The sequence below is a fragment of the Pristis pectinata genome, chromosome X (assembly GCF_009764475.1).
Source record: "Pristis pectinata isolate sPriPec2 chromosome X, sPriPec2.1.pri, whole genome shotgun sequence".
NCBI classification, from domain to species: Eukaryota; Metazoa; Chordata; class Chondrichthyes; order Rhinopristiformes; family Pristidae; genus Pristis; species Pristis pectinata.
Window position 1 is genome coordinate 4557367 of NC_067450.1, and position 24105 is coordinate 4581471.

Genomic DNA, 24105 nt, shown 5'->3' on the forward strand with positions numbered 1-24105 from the left:
CCTCTGGCAGAAGGGTTTCATTACAGTGTGACAGACTTGTACAGCCAGTTTCTATAAGTACATTCATCAGTTGTAATGAACAATCCTGATGGAAAGTGCATAAAACTTTTGTATATTGCTATAAAGCAGCAGTTCCCAACCTGGCAGATGCCAAAGATCACAAGGGGGCTGTGGGTTTAATATTATTGAGGTAATTTAGTTAGAAAGTTCACGACAAGTAAAAATAAATAAAAATGTACCACTGTATGTTCTTGGGTCCCCAAGAATCCCCGGGACAGCCCCAACTCCTTAATAGGAAAGGCCCATGACGTTATCAGGCACTTATGGGGGTGGGGAGGGGGTGCATAATATTTTAATGAGTGTGAACAAGTGGGCCTTTCATTCAGAAAGGTTGGGAGCTACTGCTGTAGAGTGCGAGCAATCATTTTACTTGGAACAGATAGTGTGTGTTTATTTGCTGTTATCCCAAGCTGATTTCACACTTTTACAAGGGCATAGTTTATTTGAAACGGTTGTCACTAGCCATGCTAATCATTAGTATTGATTCCTTGTGTTGACCTGATTCAAGCTTTGCTCCCACTATGCCTGATGGGAATTCTGCAGACTATACAAAATCTTTTCCCAACCTCTTGCACTTCCAGGGAGTGGAAGAGGTTGGGAAAACCTCCAGGGAGTCTGCACTACTCGTAAGATTGTAGAATGACTGGACTGCCCCTGAAAAAGGGAGGTTGTTTCCAAATGACACTCTGAAGGGAGGGTTTATGTGGCTTCTGTCCAACCTCATCCAGACACGGGGATACAGATACAGTTTGGGAAGCAGCGTGAGGTTGAGAGTGTGGTCTGCGCCATACAGGGAGTGTTAATGACCAGCATTGGTGTACACCCGTGTTACAATCCAGCTTTTCCTTTTATGGTCGAGTGGAACTTGGTGATAAAGCATTGGGCAGAACTGCACACAGACGATTAGCTGCTAACCTGTATTTTGAGACTTTAAGTACCGTGTGCACTGTGCAAACATACTGAGTTATCCAGTACCACACACAGCAAATCAATGCGGGTTCCCAAGGCTTTATCAAATATGTGCACAATCAACTTTCCACATCAGCCATATAAATGTATTACTGACTTTGGGGGCGTGCACCTATAGTTCGTCACAGGTCTGGGACTTGCAAGGCTGCACTCACAGCACCTCCCAAACCCGTGACCTCTACCAGCAATGAGAGGGGCTTCAGGTGCATGGGAGCATCACCCTTAGATGTTCCCCTCCAAGTCTCTCACTATCCTGACTTATCACCGTTTCTTCATCGTCTCTGGGTCCAAGTTCTGAAACTTCCTCCCCCAACAGCACTGTGGCAACACCTTTACCAGAAGGACTGTAGCAGTTCAAGGAGGCAGCTCAACACCTTTCCAAGGGCAATAAATGGTGGGCTTGCCAGCGACGCACAGATTCTGTGAATTAATTGGTAAGTAATACTCTGGCTGAAAACCTTGGCAGTTCCAGGATTCTAGCTGTTATTTTGACTGGTGTCTCTGCTGTTTTAATCACGGCAGGTAAAAGGACGGTTAGCCAGCTCTGTGGCCCTCTCACAATCATTTCCTATTTGGTGTAATCATTTAAATGGGAACATAGGCCCCCATGGTAAATGTCCTATTCATTATGGAGTGAACCCCTTCTCTCTCCAGGATTCTCTCTGGGACAGGTATTGGTCATCCTTTGTGTGCGTCCAATTAGTGTCAGCAAGCTATTTGCAGCGAGTGGGTCTTTTCACTCAGTCCAGTCTTGACTCCTCCTAAGTTTGCACGTATATGCTTAACAAGTAAATGCAGAAACCCAAGCTGTGATCCACTCCCTGCCTCACCCCGCCACCTTCCCTAACTGTGGTGGGTGCTGAGCCCCATTGTAGTTCTTCGCCCACCACCCCCCCAGTGACATCAGCCCCCTTTGGGTGGACCAGGCCAAAAGGCTAGGGTTCTCCACTTGCACTGTGGGTGCTGGCTTTATGTAGTGAGGGGCCTGGACTGGTACAGTTAGGCTAGCCCTCTGGGGACAGTAGAACTCGCTTCACTCAACGTCCAATCCATGGCACAAAAGAACATGAGAAACCGGAGCAGGGAATTCAGCCCCTCTGGCATTCAGTCGGATCATGGCTGTTCTTTTACCTCAGTGCCGTTTTCCCGTGAGAGCCCCAACTCCCTTCCATCAGTCTCTCTCTTGGATATACTCAGTGACTGAGACTCCGCAGCCCTCTTGGGTTAAGAATTCCAAAGATTCGCCACTCTCTGGGTGAAGAAATTTCTTCTCATCCCAGCCCTAAATAGCCGACCCTTCACCCTGAGACTCTGCTCCCTGGCTCCAGACTGTCCTGTCTGAGGAAATAGCCTCTCGGCATTTTTCCAGCTGATCCCTCTCTGAACCTTTATGTCTCATTGAGGTCGCCTCTCACTGCTGAGCTCCAGTGAGTGCAGGCCAGGCTTCAACCACTTTTTTCATGGAATATGAAGAGATCAATTTTCTGAATCTATCCCACACCACCTTCCAAGGCTGGCTGGTGTATAGGGAGACTGAGAGTGCATATTGCTTTATGCTAAAATGGAAGTGCAGCCCTAATGAACCTTTCCATTGAAACTATTGTTAAGTAAAAACAATGGCTAGCAAACCATTTTTTAGTATAGCGTTGTAGAATGATTCCCACACAGATGGGGGCCATAGATAGGATAGATAGTCAGAATCTTGTTTCCCAGGGCAGGGGAGTCTAGAACTAGAGGGCACAGGTTTATGGTGAAAGGGGATCTGAGGGGTAAGTTGTTCCACAGAGGGTGGTGGCTATATGGAACAAGCTGCCAGAGGAAGTGGTGGAAATGGATACAAATACAATGTTTAAAAGGCATTTGGACAGGTTCTTGGATAGGAAAGGAGTGAAGAGATACAGGCCTAATGCAGGCAAATGGCATCAGCGTAGATAGGCATCACGGGTTGGGTCAAAGGACCAGTTTCAGTGCTGTACAGCTCTATGACTCTATTTGATAGAGCGATCCAGTTAGCCCCACTTCATCTGCTCTTTCCCCATTGCTCTGCAAAGCTTTCACCTTCTGAGTGTTGATCCAATTCCCCTTTTGGAAGTTCCGATTGAATCTTTTTCTGCTGCCCTTTTAGGCAGCATGATGAGGATCTTTGCAACTCGTCCTCCCTACCGACGTGTCAGTAAATCTCCGATCAAAGTACTGCGTGAGATCAATTCTATGATACCAGCAGATCAAATAGTTTGGCCAGCACCTTTTGTTTTCAAGAACTCTGGTGGCTTTTCAAATTGCTCTGTTGTAAAAATCAAACTTTTCCAAATAAATCTCTTTAATTCCCTTCACCGCAGCGTGCTGTCCAGCTCTTCCGTGTGGGAGCCAGGCTAGATTTTTTTATATACAAAAAGCCTGCAGAAAATCTGCTCCACACTTGAGAGAAGAGTTCATGCTAATAGAGACCTGAACATGTGTGACCTAATGTCCTGTCAAAAGGCCGACACACTCTCCTTCCTAACGAGTCACATATGGACCACACGTGTTCAATAAAATCAAAATTTAACAGAGCTCTTGAGCTTTCGTAAAAGTGTATCTGTAAAGTAATGCCTCCTGGGCAACAGGGCTTAACGGTTTTAATTGTCAGAAGAATTACTGTATGCTCCTCTGCCAAGGTGAAAGTGGAGCTAAAATTTCCAATGGAAATTTGAAAAAAAATGTAAATCAGAAAGGATTAAAATTAACTTGATTTTGAGGACTTAAACCATGCCTGCTTGGTGACTGGAAATCCTCATTAGCTGCTTGTTGCTGTCTCAAAGCAATAGACAGGATAGAAGTTGCTCCTGATAATTTCCATCTTGTCCCATAGGGCTGGGACCTGGATTGTTTTGAAACTTTGAATGATATTTGCTGAGCTGCCCCTCCAAGGGAGAGGTCAGCCTTTATGTTCCAAGTTATCTATTTCCCAGTTTACTGCAGGCCGGATGTGGTGCTCCAGGGGTCAGCTGAGACTGTGGTAATCTGGTAACCAGGCCCACTTCAGCACTTAACTCTGCATGGTCATTTTAAGTGGTGTTTCCAGAAAGGCCAATGTACCCAAGCAAAGCTCAACTTTAGAACTGCTTGAAAGATTAATATTTTTGCTCACAACTGATGTTGGTCACCAGAATGAGGCTAAATCCTTTTTTAAACATATGAAGTACTCGGCTAAAACATCCAGGGATGGAAGGCATGCTTGGGGAGTGCTGTGGGAGTGCTGTATTGGGGTTGATGCTGTGTTACCTCGGAAGGTTATTGGGCAGCTCAGATGAATGTGAAGCATCGCATGGTACTTTTTTCTGTAGGAGGGCAGAGTGTTTGCTTCAAGTTCTGATCAATGTTCCTTCCCAAATCTATACTGGGGTTGAAATTCACACTCTGCTGAGTGTGCTAAGGGTAACATATGCTGAACTCTGCCATTTGGGAGTTGAGTTCAATGTGTACATGTATGAACAGGGGACACCTTTCACTGGGGAATTGAGATTAAGGGGTCAGGTAGAAAATCAGCCATGATTTTATTGAAAGGCAGAGCAGGCATGAGGGACTAAAGTGCAAGGGGGAGCTAGATAAACACATAAGGGAGGTTCGAACAGAGGGATAATGGGGATGAAGAGAGGTGGAGGGGGGTTCATGTGCAACTTAACAACAAAAGCAGCTTGTATTTACATAGCACCTTTTGAGTGAAAAACATAGCCATGAGTAATAATCAAACCAAATCTGACACTGATGAGGGGATATTGGGGTGGGTGACCAGAGTGATGGAGGTTTTAAGGAGCGGAGAGATGTGGAGAAGAGTAGGAAGGGGATTTCGGAGCTTGGGCCCATGGCTGTCAGTGGCATGGTGGCAGTTCGTTGAGTTGCTGCTTCACACCTCCAGTGACCTGGGTTCAATTCCGGCCTCTGGCGCTGTCTGTGTGGAGTTTGCACGTTCTCCCTGTGACCGTGTGGGTTTCCCCCGGGTGCTCCAGTTTTCGGCCACATCCCAAAGACGTGCGGGTTGGTGGGTTAATTGGCTGCTGTAAATTGTCCCTGGTATGCAAGTGTGGGGTAGAATCTGAGGGGAGTTTATGAGAATGTGGGGAGAATAAAATGGGATTAACGTAGGATTGGTGTAAATGGGTGGTTGATGGCTGGCAGAGACTCGGTGGGCCGAAGGGCCTGTTTCTATGCTGTCAGGAAGTTGTGATGTAGCAGTGTGGGCGGTACCCCTGATGTGATGGGTATGTGAAATGGGAGCTGGTCCTCTCGCCCAGCTCTGTGTTAATGGAAAAGGACGTCACCTCCACTCGAAAATATTTCCTCCAAAGGCCTCCTGTCGGTAATGGGACTTGAAGGCCAGTGTTCTCCTAATGCTTATTGGACTTCAGCTTGGAGGTGACGTGAAGCATCTGGTAACAGACCCCGCTGTTCTGGAACAGAAGAGGACTTCTGCCCAGTTTGGGTCAGCAGTTCGAGCCAAAGGAGTTTAACGCCCAGCCCAGTGAGCTCATGCGCTTTGTGTGGACTCCCCAGTGTAACTTCTAACCTGCCAGCAGTTGGCACACAGGCAGAGCCTTTTGCAGCTCTGCTGGCGTCAACCCACTGGCTCAAGGATGTGCTGTGCCCCAAGAGTGCAGTGTCCTCTGCCCAATGAGCTGTTGGGAGTGCTTTTGACAGATGCAACAATCGCCATTCTCACCTTGATCCACGTCAGATAAAGCAGTTGTTATTGAAAGCTCCAAGAGGCACCAGTCCAATTGCTGTTCCAACTCCAGGAAAGACACTCAACCCTCTCTGAATGGTTCTGTTCTTTTTTAAAAAAAGGGAAAAAACTATAAACATGAGTTTGACAGAAGAGAACTTCTATTTGCATAGCACCTTCAACATTGTAAAACATGCTTCTCAGGAGCAAATATAATCTGACACCAAGTCACATGGGGAAATAGTGAGGCAAGTGAATAAAAGTCATCCAAATTAGGAGTAGGTGGTAGACCACTCAGCCTCGGGAGCTGCCACTTAATAAGATCTGATTGTACCCCAACACTACCTAGTAAGCTTTCAGCTTCTGTGACCCTTTGAGGAAGTGAGTTCCAAAGACTCACAACCCTCAAAGAAAAAAAATTACCTCATCTCTGTTTTAAGTAGGTGGTGCCTTACTTGTAGATTCTCCCACAAAAAGAAACGTCCTCTCTGCAGCCACCTGTCAAGATGCCCGAGGCTATTTTATGTTTCAATCAAGTGGTTAGATTCAGGGATTCCCAAGAGGTTGGAATTGGGGGGAGTGCAGAGATGGCTGAGAGTTGTGGGGCTGGAGGGTGAAAGTTTTAACACTGAGATGTTACTTGACGAGGAGCCAGTGTTGATTAGTCAGCTCAGTGGATGACGACTGTACAGGACTTGGTGCCAGTTTGGACACGGGGCAGCAGAGTTTTGGATGAGCTGGAGTTCAGAGGGTGGAACGTGGAGTTCAGAGGCTGGCCAGGAGATTGTTGGAATTGTCATGCCCAGAGGTCACAAAGGCATCAGCTACTCAGATGTAACTGAATCATGTAATTGTCTCTGTTAGCCCTAGCCGTACTGTAAATTAGTGGATTTGTTTGGCACTCAGGTTTGTTTTACTGATTGAAATGGGCTATAACAACTGAGGTGTAACTGGGTCTTCAAACCCGACTAGCCTGGAAGAGATTAAAATGGTTTGCCTGTCAAACGGGGCAGAGGTTGCCTCTCACCAGGCTTCAAACATGTGCTGAACAGGCAACTTAAATTTCTGAGATGAAAAATCTGTTTTATTTATGTGAGGCAACTGATTGTGGTTCCCAGAGCATTTGAGGTCTGTCAGGGCTGCTGATGAATTGGAATGAGAGATTAGCCTTCAGTGTTATTGGAACAGCAGGATGCTTGTCTGCATCTGTTACATTTGAAGAACAGTGTCTGACTTGAATTGAATATGCTGGTGTAATGGCGATAGGGAGCAGACTACAGAGTGAGAAGACAGTCTGGTCTTGCCAAACTGCTAACTCTACTGCTGACAGCATCACTACAGCAGTTCATTCAAACGATCTGGTAATCTGTTGGGTTGATGGTTGGTGAAGTCCCAAATTGGGAACAGATTTCTGTAGCACCTTTCACAAGCATGGGAGGTCCAAGGTGTCTCGTAGCCAATTGAGTAGTTGTTGTAACGAAGGGGAGAAGGCAGCGACATAACACACAGCAAAAAAGATACAGGTGCTGGAAACCTGAAATAAAAACAGAAAATGCTGGAAACACTCAGCAGGTTAGGCAGCATCTATGGAAGGAGAAACAAGAGACCATAAATACCGTACCGGCAGCACGGTAGCGTAGCGGTTAGCGCGATGCTATTACAGCGCCAGCGATCGGGGTTCGATTCCCGTCGCTGTCTGTAAGGAGTTTGTACGTTCTCCCTGTGTCTGCGTGGGTTTCCTCCGGGTGCTCCGGTTTCCTCCCACATTGCAAAGACGTACAGGTAGGTTAATTGGGTTTAAAATGGGCGGCGCGGACTTGTTGGGCCAGAAGGGCCTGTTACCACGCTGTAACTAAAATTTAAAAAAACATTTAAAATATAGGAGCAGAATTAGGCCATTCGGCCCAGAAAGTCTGCTCCACCATTCAATCATGGCTGACTTTTTAACCCCATTCTCCCTGTAACCCTTAACCCCTTTACCAATCAAGAACCTATCAACCTCTGCCTCAAGAATCTATCAATCTCTGACTTGGCCTCCACAGCCGTATGTAGTAACAAATTCCACAGATTCACCACCCTTTGGCTAAAGAAATTCCTCCTCATCTCAGTTCCAGAAGGTCGTCCCTTTTATTCTGAGGCTGTGCCCTTTAATCCTACACTCTTCTATTAATGGAAACATCTTCTCCACAACAGTTAATGTTTCAGGTCAAAGTTGTTCTGTTTCACCTTCCACAATTTCGGTTATGTGCTTGTGATGTCATTCATTACAATACTGTGGTATTTTGTATTTTCTGACTTATGACAAAACCGACTTGTGGACATGAGTAAAAACAGAACCTATTCGTTACCCAGGGATGGCCTGTATGTGGGAAGTGAAGTGCTCCAATGGAGCAAACAGGGCTCATTACTGATGAGAATGTTGCTGGGAGCAGCTTGGCAGGTCCTGATGAAGCCAGCTACTCCAGCATCAGATATATGGGAGCTCACGCCTTCTGGTAAAGTCAGAATCTCTGATGCGCAGGCATGTCATGTGATGGGAGTCTGAACCAAAGACTTTTTTTAATCACAGAAGGTGAGATGCTAAAACTCGAAGAAAACAACTTTCAAGGTTAATGCCACAAGAACAAAACCTTTGTTTTGCTTGGAATTTCCACCTGAGTAGATTGGTAGGGTCCAACGACAAGTTGGCCTTGTGTTCCCAGAAGAGGTGGGTGGAGTTGATGGGAATGTTGGGAGAATAAAATGGGATTAGTGGAAATGGGTACTTGTTGGTTGGTGCGGACTTGATGAGCTAAAGGGCCTGGTTCCCTGCTGTATGTCTCTGTGACTCTGAGGAGGCACAGTAGCACAGCCAGTAGAGCTGCTGCCTCACTTCCAACAACCCAGATTTGATCCTGACCTCCGGTGCCAACTAAATAACCCCTAGTGTGTAGCGACAGGCGAGGTTGACGTTAGTCTCCAGTGAAGTCTGAGCTCTCCAGCAGTTGGGAGTGATCAGGGTCTGCAGATGAGGGTGCTCACTGTGAGGTCTCCCCACTGGAACATTGGCATACAGGTGGGGGATTTGATGTGTTGAAACACAGCTGGATTCTTGTGCAGAAATAACCTGCGTGGGGGGGGGGGGGGGTGTGGAATTGGAGATGTGAAAAAACCAAGGTAAAGCAACAGTCTAAGGTTCTTCTCCACACCATTGTTGAGGCTTGGTTTAAAAGGGTAGTGAGCCATTGGCAAACCTGCTTTATATAAAGTGTATTGTGTTAAAAATTATGTTATTTTCAAAATGGTTTATTTATTCACAGAATGTGGACGTTGCTGGCAATGCTGGCACTTATTGCCCATCCCTAATTGGTCCTGAATTAAGGCAGTTAAGGGAACCACATTGATAGGTCACATACAGGTCTGACTGGTTAAGGACAACAGATTTCCTTCCCTGAAGAGCATTAATGTACCAGATGGCTTTTAACAACAATGGTTGCCATTACTGAGGCTAGCTTTTTATTCCAGATTTATTTAATTGCGTTTAACTTCCAACATCACCATAATGGAAATTCCAACACACATCTCTGGATCAGAGGTCCAGAAATCTGGCTGCCAGTCCAGTAACTTATCCATTGAGCTCATTGTCTCAAATTTGGATTATCCCAACCACAGAATCCAATGGGAGTGTGTGTGGACTTTGGAACCTACTCGCCACGTGTCCATGACCTTGTTGTATTTCCTATTCTGAGCTTCTGTCAGATCAGAGTGCTTCCATTGTCAGAGGGCATGTTGCTTATTGTGCAGAGTGTGGGAGCACTCAAAGCCTGCCATAGTAATTCTTCAATGCACAAAACTGATCGCTCAAATGACACTGACCATGTCAGGGCCAACGTCAACAAGTGGAATGAAGCCACTGGTCTTAGGAAGAGCTCCAAGTTTGGCCGAAGGAGGTTCCTAAAAGACCATCTGTGATGAGGTGCACGAGCCAGACTGAAACAGATGCGTTCAGTATAGGGAAGTGGACAAACTGAAGCATATATTGTGAGGTTGTCCTAAACGTTGCTGGGACCAGGGGAAAATAGTGGCATGGAGCTTCTGAAGGTGAAAGTCCCAGATCTCCATGGGACAAGAATTGTGTTACATTGGCAGGACAGATTTGATAGAAATGGGCGGGGACTGCTCAGGCTGACCTCCACCAACGGCACTCACGGGAACTACTCCATCCCCTTGACACAAGCATTTCCTTCTCAAGAAACTAGGGCACATAGAATGAAGGTGATTGGCAAAAGAACAAAGGGTGACACAAGGAAAAACATTTCTCTCACAGCTAGTGTTTGTGGTCTGGAGTGCACTGCCAGGGAAGTAATGGAGACAGATTCAATTGTAGTGTTCACAAGGGAGCTGGACGAGTAGCTAAAATGAAATTTGGTGCATGGTAGCTCTGGTCAAAATTGCAACCAGCGAAGGGAGCTGTGACTGGTCTGACCTAGAAGTCACTCCAGTTCCAGTTGGTTCTTTGTGCCCTCTATAGTGGGTCAGCAACTTGCTGTCACCATGGAAGGTCCATTGGTCAGGGCCTTGAGAGTGTTGTTGCATCTTAAGAACGTGTTTAGAAAAATAGCTATAATCCACAAAATGAGGCTGGTAAGCTCGAGCTTCACTGCATCAATGTAATTCTGTGATTAAATTTGCTGCTTAAATTAGGTTAACTTAATGTTCCTCATGCTGGATTGAGATTGGTGTGTAATCAGCTCAAAGTGGTATTGTCGAACATAACACTCTTTGATGTTGTTTATCTGGATTTGGGATGTTGAAATAAATATCATTTCTTGGATTTATTAAATCTGATTTTAGTCACTTTTCATCCCAAAAATCCTTTAATAATTCTAAATTCCAGCTGGCAATTCTCTGACTTCTGTGTAGTATGCATCCTGATTTAACTTTACACAATTCTGAAAACAAATTGTGAACTTTCATCAAACCCTGGTTTAATTTTCTTCAAAGGTTTATTTAATAATGTCATCTGGAGGAATGGGTGCTTTTGAATCACCCCTATCCTTTTGTTCTTTGGATGTGGCATGTTGTCAGCATTTATTGTCCATCCCTAATTGCTCCAGAATTGAGGCAGTTAAGAACCAATCACATATAGGTAAGGAAGGCAGATTTTCTTCCCCAAAAGACATTAATGAACCAGGTGGGGTTTAATGTCAATCTGGTAATTTTATTACTGAGATTAGCTTTCTTTTTTTTAAAGAAAAATCAGATTAATTTAAGTTCCTCAGTTGCCATGGTGGGATTTGAACTTCTCTCTGGATCAATGAGGCTCAGGCTAGATTAGTAACTTAACCACTACACCGCCACACCAATGTGAGTTGAAGACGTTGACTGAAGCTCCTAAATATGTCAAAATTCCTCTGCTGCACGTATGTTGACCGAAGCATCTAAGAACCAAAGTCTTCACTACTACAATTGGAGACTCATTCTCTTACCTCGCTCCCAGGACCTGCACTCTCCACCCCCCTCACTGCACTCCTCTTCCAAAAAAAAATGTTCATGTAGACTTGCCATCCCCTCTCCTTCATCTTGTAGCCCATTAGCTGAGCTCCACAATGAATTTTTTTTCTACCTCGTGCAGGGCCATGGGTATGGTTCCCACAGGTACCAGTCACCACCACCTCTTCCCCAGCACCTGGATGCTGATTCAACCACAGCAGGCATTGCAGCTGTGCTCACTCCTCCCCTTGCCTGAGCCCCATGCATACCACCACCTTCATCTGGATGATGCTCATGAGCAGGAACCTCTGCTCAGTAGGTCAGGGAGGTTCAAGTCCCACTCAAGAGACTTGAATGTGAAAAGCCGGGCTGATATTTCAATGCAGTACCAAGAGAGTGCTACACTGTTGGAGGAGTATCTTTGGAGAGCTGTTCATCCTAGGTCCTAGTCCACTTGGTTGACTTGCTCCAAATAAGCACATCTCACATCCTGGGTACAATTTTAAGGGCTGTTCTTCCCCTGTAGATTATCAGTTGCTTGTAAATTCCTGACTCTTCTCCAAATCAGCAAATGGCAGCTCGGTGATGTATCCAGCTGGTATTAGGTTGAGCTTTGATGTAGATTGCCAATGAATAGTCCACCTGACATCTAACACAAAGTCTAAACATTGACAATTCATTGGTCTTGCTTTCCAGCAACACAGTAATCATTACTGTATTCACAAGCTAGAAAGACCTAAGGGCAGGACAATATGTCTCTGCTGCGCAGGCTCCTTTAACCCAAAGTGTGGCCTCTGACATTGAGGCTGGCAGGCTAGTGTGCTGCTCGCTCAGGCTTTGTCTAAACCCCTAGAGTGTGCAAATTTGCTTTTAAGTTGTGTTGTACCCTCTGCAAAGTGCAAGCTGCAAGTCATGAGCTTGGATTGTATCTACTGTGTAATTCTGCGGTGTTGGGACTGGACAGGCACAAATTTTGTCTGGCTAAAGCCAGGGCCTTGTATCCCTGTCACTGACTCTGACTGCTGGGCACTGACTCCACCTGTCTCCCTGATGATCACCTGAAACCAAACCAAATTGTTTCGCAGCCTAGGTGTCATCTTTGTGACTTTCCAACCTGCTATCCACGCCACCTCTAAGATCAACTATTCCTGACTGTCACTGCCTCGGTTTATCGGCTGCTGAATCCCTCATCCAGCCCTTTGTCACCACCAGACTTGGTCTTTGTAAACTTGGGATCACCCAAAACACTAGTGCCTATGATCGGACCAGCACACACTCCTAGTTGCCCATCACCCCCTGAGCTTGCTGACCCACATCAGCTCCTGGTTAAGCAACCTCTTGATTGTAATTATATATTTTTTTAAAGTTCTCATCCTTCTTTTCAAGTCCCTCCTGGTCTCTTGTGCCCTCATTCAGCCCCGCAACCGTCTGCTCTCCTCCAACTCTGACCTTTAGATCATTCTGGATTTTGATCTCTCCATCAAGCCTGTGCCTCCAGCTGGGAAGGGGAGCTACAAGCCCAATGAAACAAGCACCAGTGTACAATTTACCTTGCCACATAAATACGATGATCACTAATTAATCCAATAGGGAATTGGGGAGAAATCTGCTACCCAGAGAGTGGAGAGGATGTGTGACTATTTCCCACAGGGAGATGGACAGCCTGGATAGGTTCCAAAGGGAAGATGGAAAAACACGGGAGGGAGGAACGAGTAGAAGGAATGAGATTAGTTGAAGAGGAGTGGGAGGAGGCTGGTGTGGATGACTTTGGTTAAATGGCTATAAGTACTTTTCATTGCTGGATTGCAATGTAGGAGTCACTTCGATCTCAACCAGCAACATTGCAAAAGATGGTGCAACTGAAGGGAAATGAGTTCCCGATCGGTACAGCAAGGAGGGAAAACTGACCGTCCTGTGGGTCATCAAATTTTGTACAGGATGTGGGCAGCTTGCCCTAAGGTTCTCTTGCGCAATGCTGTGTCCAGTTTCACACGAGCCCTTCTGCATGGATAGCTTTTATTAAAACTGTTTGTCCATTGAAGTTGCTGGCAGGGGCTCAAGCTCGATATTTGAGAACCTGAGAGGATTAACTCGCAACTCAAGCATTTAATCTGTCCACTAATTAATGTCGATTTGAAGCGGTTCCAAGAATGTAGGAGTGCATTACAAGCAAGCAGCAGAGCAGCTAAACAGCTCCCCACTGTTCACTGTCATGACCATATACAGTGCTCTCTGCATACTATCTCAAGGCAAGTGAGAAGCTCGTCCTCAATGTTCAAAGGTTGCTTGGCCCCACATACGTATATCAGTGAAAGGTATTAGGTGGGCAGGTCGCTTCTGAGGGTCAGGTGTGAGGGGTGCTAGTGGTAGTACTTGGTGCTACACCACAGCGCCTCATCCCGGTGTCTCTCCTCCATCTGGATACCCAATCGACAAGTTAATAAGGGTGGAGCACCCAAACCTAATCTTCACATGTACTGTTTGCAGTAAGAGTCACTGCAACTCATCTCCTTCCTACTTAACCCAGTTGTACTGAGGCCAGTCGGGGGTTGGAGGAGGCTTACTCTGCCTGTAAAGTCATTTTAAGTGTTGGACTTGCTGAAAGTGTAGTGTTGAAATTCATCACAGGAGGGCAGTCCTATGCAGTGTCTGCCTGTAAATTGATTGAAGTGCAAGGGTCTTTAAAAGTGCTAGCCAGCTGCCGAATCCTTTTGAGCAATGGAGGCAATTTAGCCACATACTCAACAAATATTCCAATATTAATCAGTGCACAACAATCAGTGTTTGTTTGGTGAAACTGACAGCACCTTAAGGAATTCTCTGTTATGTGGTTTAGTCTGGACATTGGTGTCAGTGATTCAGCCCCTTGCATTCTGTAGCCTTCTCCACTACAATTAAGAGAAATTAGTTGAATTGATGTGAATTTTGAGCATTTAACTAAACCCACTGTAAAATACTCTGAAAATCTTGCACTTTTTTTACTCAAGGTCTAAGTGAGTTTTTAAATGGAAAATTAAGCCATAATTACAGTTTAGCCTAAAAATTTGTTTGTTAGTTCTGATTCCTCACATAACTATGTCTAAATATAAAGGACATTTAAAATATTATTTAATTTTTTAAAATATATTGTATATTTATATTTCAGCTTCTACTTTAACAATATATGTAGGATGCAATCTTTATTTAGTGGCCTGTAGATTATTTTAAAAGTTAATTAAAAGCTCTGTTGTCCGACTGTGAGAAACCTTTAATTTGATTGGCTGTTCAGCCAACTTTGTGTCAGGGATCCTTTGAACTGATGCCTGACAGCAGCAGGTATTGATGGACTTCAGTAAGGGATTTGATGAGGTCCTGCATAGTAGGCTGGTTCAGAAGGTTAGGGCATATGGCATCCAAGGCGAGCTGTTCAATTGGATCCAAAACTGGCTTGGCGATAAGAGGCAGAGGATAGTGGTGAAGGAAGCTTTTCTGATTGGAAGTCTGTGATCAGTGGTGGACCGCAGGGATTGGTGTTGGGACCCTGTTTGTGATAAATATTAAAGACTTGGATGTGAAAGTAGGAGGAACAATTAATAAATTTGCAGATTACGCGAAAGTTGGTGGTATTGTGGATAGCGAGGAAGGTTGTCTAAGGATACAGATCTGTTGCAAAGTTGGGCAGAGCATTGGCAGATAGAATTTAATCCTGACAAGTACAAGGTGATGCACTCTGGGAAGTAAGATAGGGTTAGGACATGTACAGTAAGTGGTGGGGCGCTAAGGAATCTTGATGAACAGAGAGACCTAGGGGTCCAAGTCCACAGTTCCCTGAAAGTGGCAACACAAGTCAGTAGGGTGGTGAAGAAGGCATGTGGCATGAGCCTTCATAGGTCAGGACATAGAATATAAAATTTGGGATGTTATGTTGCAAGTTTACAAACCACTGGTTAGACCGCACTGTGTGCAGTTCTGGTCCCCACACTATGGGAAGGATGTGGCTGTGCTGGAGAGAGTGTAGTGGAGATTCACAGGGATGGTGCCTGAATTGGAGGACTTTAGTTATGGGGACAGATTGGACAGGCTGAGTTTGTTCTTCCTGGAGTGAAAGAGGCTGAGGGGGTGACCTGATAGAGGTATATAAAATTATGTGGCATAGATAGCATAGGTGGTCAGAATCTTTTGTTTTCCCATGGTAGGAGTATCAAAAACAAGAGGGCATAGGTTTAAGGTGAGAGGAAGCAGTTTTAAAGGGGATCTGAGGGGAAATTTTTTTACATGGAGAGTGGGTGATATCTGGAACTCACTGCCAGAGGAGGTGGTGGAGTCAGATACAATCGCTACATTTAAGGGACATTTATACAGGCACTCAAATAGGCACGGCATAGGAAGATAAGTACTAACGCAGATAAATGCGATTAGTGGATATAGAAAAGAGATTGGCATGTATATGGTGGGCTGAAGGGCCTGCTTCAATGCTGTACAACTCCATGACTTCACTGTAACACCAATGACATGTGAATGATATTCACAGTGAACTAATTATAATGTCCAGCTGCAGATGACTCCACAGCACATGGGCATTTATTGAAATAGTGAATTATTTATTTTGATGCATGTGGTGTATGTGCATTTGTTGATTTGGTTTAATAAGTGTGTGTGTGTGTTTAACATAGCCCTCCAAAAGCAGTCAGTATTAAATTCCTGTGCATTCCACTGGCATCATCTTAAACACAGCACCTTCAACAGTGCAGCACTCCCTCCGCTACGCTGGAGTGCTGGCCCAGGTTTTGTGTTCGAGTGTCTAAATTGAGACTTGAACCCAAAATCTTCTGATCCGAAGGCAAAAATGCTATCCACTGAGCTAATGACAAACCATGTTTCAAAAATATAGTAACACTGTCTTCTACAGTTTGCTGTGATGAACCAGCCAGGAATTGAATCCAAAACTTACTGCATTCAACCGACTTACAGATCCTGTATCATTTCATAGGCCAAGTATTGTATCCAATCTAATTTTCTTAATTATCTGCAGTACTGTGTGCCGTTAATTTATTCTGTGTGATTATTTTCCAGCGATGAAGGAAAACCCACGAGCCTGGAAAACAGAGGATCCAGATTTTTAATCAATTGCAAGTTTAATCAGAAATTCTTTCTGCACTAGATGTTCTGGCATTTCCACTAGGTTTTTAAACAGTTTAAATCTGGGTTTTATGTAGTACAGATGAAGGGTCTTGACTCGAACCGTTGACTGTCCATTTTCCTCCATAGATGCTGCCTGACCCACTCAGTTCCTCCAGCATTTGGTGTTTTTCTCCATATTCCAGCATTTGCAATCTCTTGTGTCTCCGTCTGGGTTTTACGTATGTTGATTGTGACACATCCTGTGAAATATAGCAGCATTTGGCAAGTAAAAGGGGCAAGTTTTAAACTTTGAACTTTGATCAACTCCGGCTGAAGGCTGCATGATTCCATAAATCATTGCTTTAACTATTTTCCAAGCCTTTTCCTGTCAGGGAAAATAAATTAAAGTCTCTCTTTTTTTGAAAAAAAAATCTGCTTCTATTTTTATTTTTGCCTTGTTAGTTTAAGGCAGCAATTGACATGGTTTATATGTTTGGCAGTTTTATCCAATATTGCGAACATAATTCCTATTACTTAGATTTAACATTGTTGTCCTTGTAAGGGTAAGTGGGTCATGCTTAGCAGAGCGACAACCTCCAGCCTATTTTGTAATTGCCATTTCTGGGTTTCAAAGATATGGAGCATTTTTATAAAAATCGAAACAATGAGCTATTTTGTACAACTATCTCAACTGATATTTACAGTGAGGTGAATGAATATCTTGCTTTCTGGAGTATGAATCTACTAGTGTAAGGTCTGCAGAACTAATGTTGCAGTTCAATGGAAAGTGTGAAACAGTGGTCATCAACTGCAGAATGAGGAGATTTTGCTTCTCAATCCTCTGTGTGGCCAAGAGGTGGCGTTCGAGTCTGGCAAACCCTTGCCTTTCTCAAAGTCCACCACGCAATGTTTCTGTCTCCAGAGGAAAGCCTTGGGCCCAGATATTTGCGATGTTAACAATGGCTGAAGTATGGTTGTTGTTCTCTGTGAAACTAACAGCAACTTTGGACAGCACAGTGGCGCAGCTGGTGGAGCTGTTGCCTCACAGCTCCAGTGATCCAGGTTCAATTCTGAGCTTGGGTGCTGTCTTTGTGAATTTGCATGTTCTCCCTGTGATTACTTGGGCTTCCTCCAGGTGCTCTGCTTTCCTCCAACATCCCAAAGACGTGTGGTTTGGTAGATTAGTAGATATAAAGGGAAGCCTGATGTCGAGGTGAGTATGGTTAGGCACAGGGACCAAGTTGGGGAAAGATTTCCAAGCATAGACCAGATGGGTCCAATGGCCTGTTTCTCTGCTTTAGACTAGCTGTAAATTACCATATTGTCCAACTAACAGATAAAAGTACATACAAGGAATGGGCAGCAGCCATGCCAAAAATAGATCTAAACCAAATGGATCCTGGGCCTTGCCAAATCTGGCTGGCTTTCCAGCCAAATCATTAATGGATGATTTACTTTCTTTCATTCTCTCCTGCAGGGTTGACCTTGCTAGAGTGGGGAGAGGGGTGGTGGAGGAGGGCGCAAACCCAAGGGTGGCGGTCAACTGCCATACCTTGCCCGGAGGAGCTCTTATCACTTGCGACTGTCTCCTGTCAGGTATCATCAAGAAAGCTGAAACTGGCATTGTTCGTCTTGTACTGGATCTGGCACTTGGTTGTGGAGGTGGGGGTAGAGTTGGCAAGGTGAGGGTGGGTGTGGGGAAGCAAGGCAACTTGACACACTGGGTGAAATTAATTGAGGCCCCAGCCAGCTGTTCTCAGTTTGCACTCCCCCAACCTGCCAGATCGTGCCGGAGGTTAACAGATCTTCTGAGGTTGCAGAAGGTCAAAGGAAGACTGAACTGGACACTTTACTCCTTCCTTGCTGGATGAAGAGATGGACAAACTTTCTGGCCAACGATAGTCCAATTTGGCTCCTTACCTTGGAAGGAAATGTTTTACTTGGATCAAGATCTGGACAGGTTTGTAAAATGAAATGAGCAAAATACAATTGTTGACTCGAGGCCCAGTGAATCATATGAGAGGCATTTGATTTTAAAACTGTGCTGCTATCTATGGGAGGAATTACCCTATGGATCTGACTGTGTGATGTACTGAGCAGTAAATACTGGATAGTTAGAACACTTTGTGCTTGGATTGGGATTCTAATCTCTGCTGTGTTATCCTTGGAATTTTACACAGTGCCAGTGAAAGGGGAAGTGATTTGAAGATGAGAGAATATGGACTGGTTTGGTACAATTTGACCTTGATTGGGGTTCTTTGTGGTGGGTATGATATGAAATGGCTGAAGTGCCACTGACAGTGAATGTGAAGAGTTTTGGAGCATTTGACACCATATATGATACAAGAGAACACAAGGGCTTTGGTAGAATGAACCCATTTGACTCAAGACAGGTCTGTCCAGAACCCATTCTGCTGCCCTCTGACCCCTCAAACGGAGCAAATGATTTAGCTTTGGACATCATTTTTGTGGTTGGGTATTACATGTTAACTTGTGTGCAAACAATTCTTTATCATCTCCATTTTTACTTGTCCTGGTACAGAAATTTGTAGCGTGGAAGGCCATTCAGCCTATTGTGACGGTGCTGGTTCTTTGAGAGACCTGTGGTCATTAGCCCCACTTTTTTTCTGTAATCCTGAAGCCCCTTGTCTTCCATTACCCATCCAACATTTTAAAATTGGGAAGTTTTCATTACTTTTTCAGGGAGAGCATTTCCGGTCCTGACAGATCTTCTGAGTGCAAAGATTTTCCTCACCTCTCACCAGCTGCTAATCTTACATTTGTTTCTGTGTGAAATAGGAAAGGTCCCAAGGCAAATCTCTGTCCATCTGCACAGTCATTTCCTTGAGGAACTTGATTCAATTAGTCAAACCTGACCTGCCCTTTACAGTTCCATGCTGAATACTCCTGATTAATTAGTCGCTACGTTTCTACACAGCCACTACTTTATTTATTTCCTCCTTGGTGTTGCTGGTGAGACCAATATCTCCTAACCACCTTCTTGAACCACAGCAGTCCTTCTGGTGAAGGTGCTCCCACAGTGTTGTTGGGGTGGGAGTTCCAGAATTTAGACCCAGTGACGATGAAGGATCAAGATGGTGTGCTATGCGATTTGGAGGAAAATCTGCAAGTGGTGGGATTCCAATGTGCTTGAAGCCCTTGTACTTTTTGGTGGTAGTTGTTTTGGGAGGTTCTGTCAGAGTAGCCTAAGTGAATAACTGCAGTGTACTTTGTGGGTGGTACACATTACAGCCACTGTGCGCCAGTGGTGAAGGAATGACTGTTTAGGGTGGTGGATGGGGTACGATCGAATGAGCTGATTTACTCTTAATGGTTTCAAGCTTCAAGAATGCTGTTGGAGTTGCACTCATCGAGGCAAGTGGAGAATATTCCTTCGTATTCCTGATTTGTGCCTTGTAGATTGTGGAAATGCTTTGAGAAATCAGGAGGTGAGTTGTTTGCTGCAGAATATTCATTATTCCTTACTATAGTCTTCAGTGGATTCCCTTCTAGTGATGTAAGGCTAATTTGCCCAGACCTTCCCAGCTGATCTCTTCTCATTTTTTTTAAACATGGATCCTCTTTACCAGTTCCTTCCATGTAATTCTCATTTGTGCAAACAGTTTGGAAAATTATGGCTAGTATTGCCCTACCTTTGGTATTCTGGAGTGCAGGCTTTCTAGACCTGAGAATGGGAAGAGGTTTCTGAAATTCCAGCGTTTCAGCTCTGAGTTTAGACAGGAGACGCCTGGATTATTCTCCTAAGGGGCAGAGAAGGTTGAGAGAGATTTGATAAAGGTGGATGAGACCATGATGGGTTTGAAGTAAACAGAAGGAAATTATTTCCATCAGCAGAAAGTTCATAGACTAGGGGACATGGATTAGGGCAGGCACGGTAGTGTAGTGGTTAGCATAACGCTATTACAGCGCCAGCGACCCTGGTTCCATTCCGGCCACTGTCTGTAAGGAGTTTGTACATTCTCCCCGTGTCTGCGTGGGTTTCCTCCGGGTGCTCCGGTTTCCTCCCACATTCCAAAGACATACGGGTTAGGAAGTTGTGGGCATGCTATGTAGGTGCTGAAGTGTGGCGACACTTGCAGACTGCCCCCAGAACACTCTACGCAAAAGATGCATTTCACTGTGTGTTTCGATGTACATGTGACTAATAAAGGTATCTTATCTTATGGAATTAAAATGATCGGCTAAAAGCAGAAGATGCACGGGGCAATGGGCTGTCTGAGGAAAATCTATTTTATGCAGAGAGTGGGAATGATCTGGAATTCACTGCTTGCCAGAGTGATGGAAATGATGTCAATCTGGGCTCCGGACAAGCATGAGGGAAAATAATTTGCAGAGCTGTAGAGAAAGAGTAGGAGAATGGGACTGAAGAGATTGCTCTGTAAGGAGCTGATGTGGACTCAATGGGCTAAATGCCTGCTTCTGTGCCATTATTTTTTCATATATATTTTAATTTGATAACTGGGTCAGAAGCATTTTTATCTGGAATCAGTTGTATGGCAAATGTCATAAAGTTCTGAATGTTCCAAACCAAAATGACTTTCAATAAGAACTTAACACAAAATTAGGAAAAGGGTGGGCCTCAGTTGCACTGAACAATTTGGATTTCCTCCAGCAGATAGCGACTTCCGACAATATATCTGAAGGTTTTGAGGGCAGTGGTTCTCTTCCAAGGCAAGAAACTACAATATTGTGGATTTCAAGTGTCTTTAGTTTCTGAAATTAAAGGAGAAGGCAAATGCAGACTCTGCTCAAAAAGTGCTCTCCATGCCACAGTAGGTAGCACTCTTGCCTCTTCTGTAGAGGGTTGTAGGTTCAAGTCCAATTCAGAGACTGGAGTTGCAAAAATTTAGGTTGCTTCAATGTATTGCTGAGGGAGTGTCTCCAACAGTGCAGCACTCTGTTCTTTCAGTTGGATGTAAAAGATTCTATGGCCCTATTTTGAAAAGGGGCATTAGAGTTCTCCCTGCTGTCCAGAACAATATTACTTAAACAAGTGACTTAAACAGATAATCCAGTTGTCATCGCATTTGCCATTTATGGGAGCTTACTGTGCACGAATCGGCTGCTACTTTTCATGCGTTACAGAAGTCACCACTCTTTAATTGGCTGTAAAGCTTCCCAGAAATGCCATTTTTTTTTAAGAGGAGGTAAACCTGTCATGTTTCATCTCAAATACCCAAGATCCTGGCTGGAATTTGGGTGCTGGTCTCATTGCTGCTTGAGCATTGTACTCATTTCTACTGAGCCTGCCTATTCGTGGAAAATGAGGATGAACTTGGTGATGTAGCAGGCTCGAGGGGCCAAATGCCTTTCTCCTGATCCTATTTCTTATGCTCTTAAGAAGCATGTTGAATGATCTCAGTGCTGAACAGATGGTGATATGAAGGTGTTTCTGACCTGGGCCATCCCTTCTGTGTAATAGTGCATGGATTAACTGGTGGGCTGTGACTGATTAATTCCGCTGGTTATATAAAGACAGATTATTCCCCTTTGGTCCTGAACTGTGGCATTATCTGTGAACTTAGACCTCTCTTTCTGCATAGTCTTGACGACTTTGGTATTAATTCCTTTTTAAAAGTAATGGGATGTCTTGCTACAATTGTACAATGCTTTGCTGAGACCACAGCTTGAGTATTGTGTGCAGTTTTGGTCTCCTTGTCTGAGGAAGGATGCTCTTGCTATGGGAGGAGTTCAGCAAGTGTTGACCAGAATGATTCCTGGGTTGGCAGAACTGGTGTATGGAGAGAGATTGGGAAGATTAGGCTAATATTCACTAGAGTCTAGAAGAATGAGGATTTTGGAGAATGCTACAAAATTTTAATGGAACTGGACAGATTAGATGAAGGAAGGATGGCTAGAGAGTTGTGAACCAAAGGTCACAGTCTGAGGATTAGGAGATGAGATGAGAAGAAATTTCTTCTCCCAGTGTGGTGAACCTGTGGAAGTCTCTACCACAGAAAGCAGTTGAAGACAAATCATTAAATATACTCAATGAGTTAGATATGGTTCTTGGGGCTAGAGGAATCAAGGGATACGGGGAGAAAGCTTGAACAAGGTTATAAAGGATAATCAGCCATGATCACGTTGAATGTTGGAGCAGTCTCAAAGGGCTGTATGGTAGGCAAACCCTCTGGAATATCTAAGCTTTATCCTATCATCTTCCTTTTTAATCGTTCCACTACTGGCAACTATGTCTCTAAGCTCTGGAACTCCCTCACCGAACCTTTCTGCTTCCCTCTCCTTCTTTAAGACGCTCTTCGAAAGTTGTCTCCCTAACTGGACGTTTTTGCCCTGGTATATTCTTGTGTGGCACAGGATCAATTTTTCTTGGAAGCACCTGAGGATGTTTTACTATGTTAAATGTGCTGGAAGAATGAAAGCTGCTGTTGTTATATTCTTCCCACTCAGGAGAGGAAAGTTCAGAGCTGTTCCAATCATATTGACAGAAGTGTTTCTGATCTGATCATTTTTTTCCAAAAGGTAAAGTAATTCAAGTGGGCAGATCCTGATGCTGGGTTTGGTGACATTGAGGAAAATACTTTGCAGGGCACCCGGGCATCTTCCAGCCTTGGGTTGCCACTCATCCTGGCATCTTCCAGCTGTGAGCATTCCCTGGGTGTCGAAAATACTTGTGGAAGTAGGGTGAATACCGTTTGGATGTCATTTTTACACCCCCTGGTGTATAAAGTGCAGCCCAGTGGTTTTAATAAAAAAGTTAGATTTTCAGAGACATCATGACCATCGGTGGCTCCCGTGTACTTTGGCCCAGACATTTATTATTGGTGATTAGTGTAAAAATTACACCCAATAACATTTGCAGAGATTGATGGATTTTTATAGTCATGTGGTTAGTGCAGGGAAAATAGCGCTAAGGTAAGAAGAGAAAATCAGCCCCGATCTTTAATAGCAGAGCAAGTTTGAGGGGTTGAATGGCATACACCTGCTTCTCTTTCATGTCCTGATGTAGTATAGTACACGCTTAGCACTCAGGATGCACTTTCCAGGAATGAGAGCACTCGTGGGATCAACTAAAACAAGTCATTTTATAGATGCGTTACTGACGGTACCGGTGAGCTGGGAACCGGGCGTGAACGTCTGCTCTCGCTGGTACTCCCGCAGCAATGAAACGGTGATCTGATTACCATGTGGCTGCACTGAGCTGTGGGGCTCAGGACTGCACCCTGAGTGCGGCCAGTGCTGGCGACCGGCAGCACCTGCTCTGGGTGTTGACAGACCGCCTGGATCTTCCAGTCTCCCTCATCACCTCCTGTTGGATGTAATAGAAGCTGCTGACTCGCCCTGTCTTTGGCCCAGACATTTCAAGCCGGCAGCAGGGAGGACGATGGTTTGCTCCAGGTTGTCGGCACAGCCCGAGCGGGTGTCTGCTCTGAGGGCACGTACCTGTGAGCCTTGGACTCCAGGACCAAGAGCGCTAAAACGACTCAGCACCAAGCAGGGCACGGGTGTACATTTAGTATGTCACCATTTGCAGCACGATTCCATTTACTCACAAGATTTACACCGCATTAACATGACGTCATTCCCGCTTCTAAATCCACGCGCGGGCGTTAACCAGGCGCGCTTTACGACGTCGCACACGGACAGACGCGGCGGGTTGGCGCCTTTCCAGCTTGTCCTCCGCCGTTGGATCAGAGCCTTGCTGTGCGCGCCGGAGGAGCCTGAGGGGAAGAACAAACGCTCTTCAGTCAAACGCATACGTTTTTATTCCAACCCCGCACGCACTTTGCCTGACATGTGTCGGGGAATTTGTTTTTATGTGC

The 24105-nt window shown here is 44.8% G+C and overlaps 1 protein-coding gene and 1 long non-coding RNA gene across 10 annotated transcripts in view; one reads left to right on the forward strand and one right to left on the reverse strand.

Moving 5' to 3' along the window:
• Positions 1 to 24105, forward strand: part of LOC127567065 (tensin-2-like) — a 190163-nt gene that overhangs the window by 3575 nt on the left and 162483 nt on the right. For 5 of the 9 annotated variants that reach the window (XM_052009740.1, XM_052009741.1, XM_052009743.1 and 2 more), the window contains exon 2: positions 19645 to 19752. The exons of 3 other annotated variants lie outside the window; for them this stretch is intronic. In XM_052009740.1, coding sequence (XP_051865700.1) covers positions 19645 to 19752 — 108 coding nt within the window. Of the gene's footprint in view, positions 1 to 1345; positions 1464 to 19644; positions 19753 to 24105 lie in introns of all 9 variants that reach the window. One more of the 9 variants, XM_052009752.1, reaches the window with a different exon arrangement.
• LOC127567066 (uncharacterized) lies at positions 16322 to 24093 on the reverse strand. The gene is made up of 3 exons (XR_007955841.1): positions 23726 to 24093; positions 19957 to 20064; positions 16322 to 16563 (listed from the first exon to the last, which is right to left on the reverse strand). It is a non-coding gene; the product is annotated as an uncharacterized LOC127567066 (long non-coding RNA).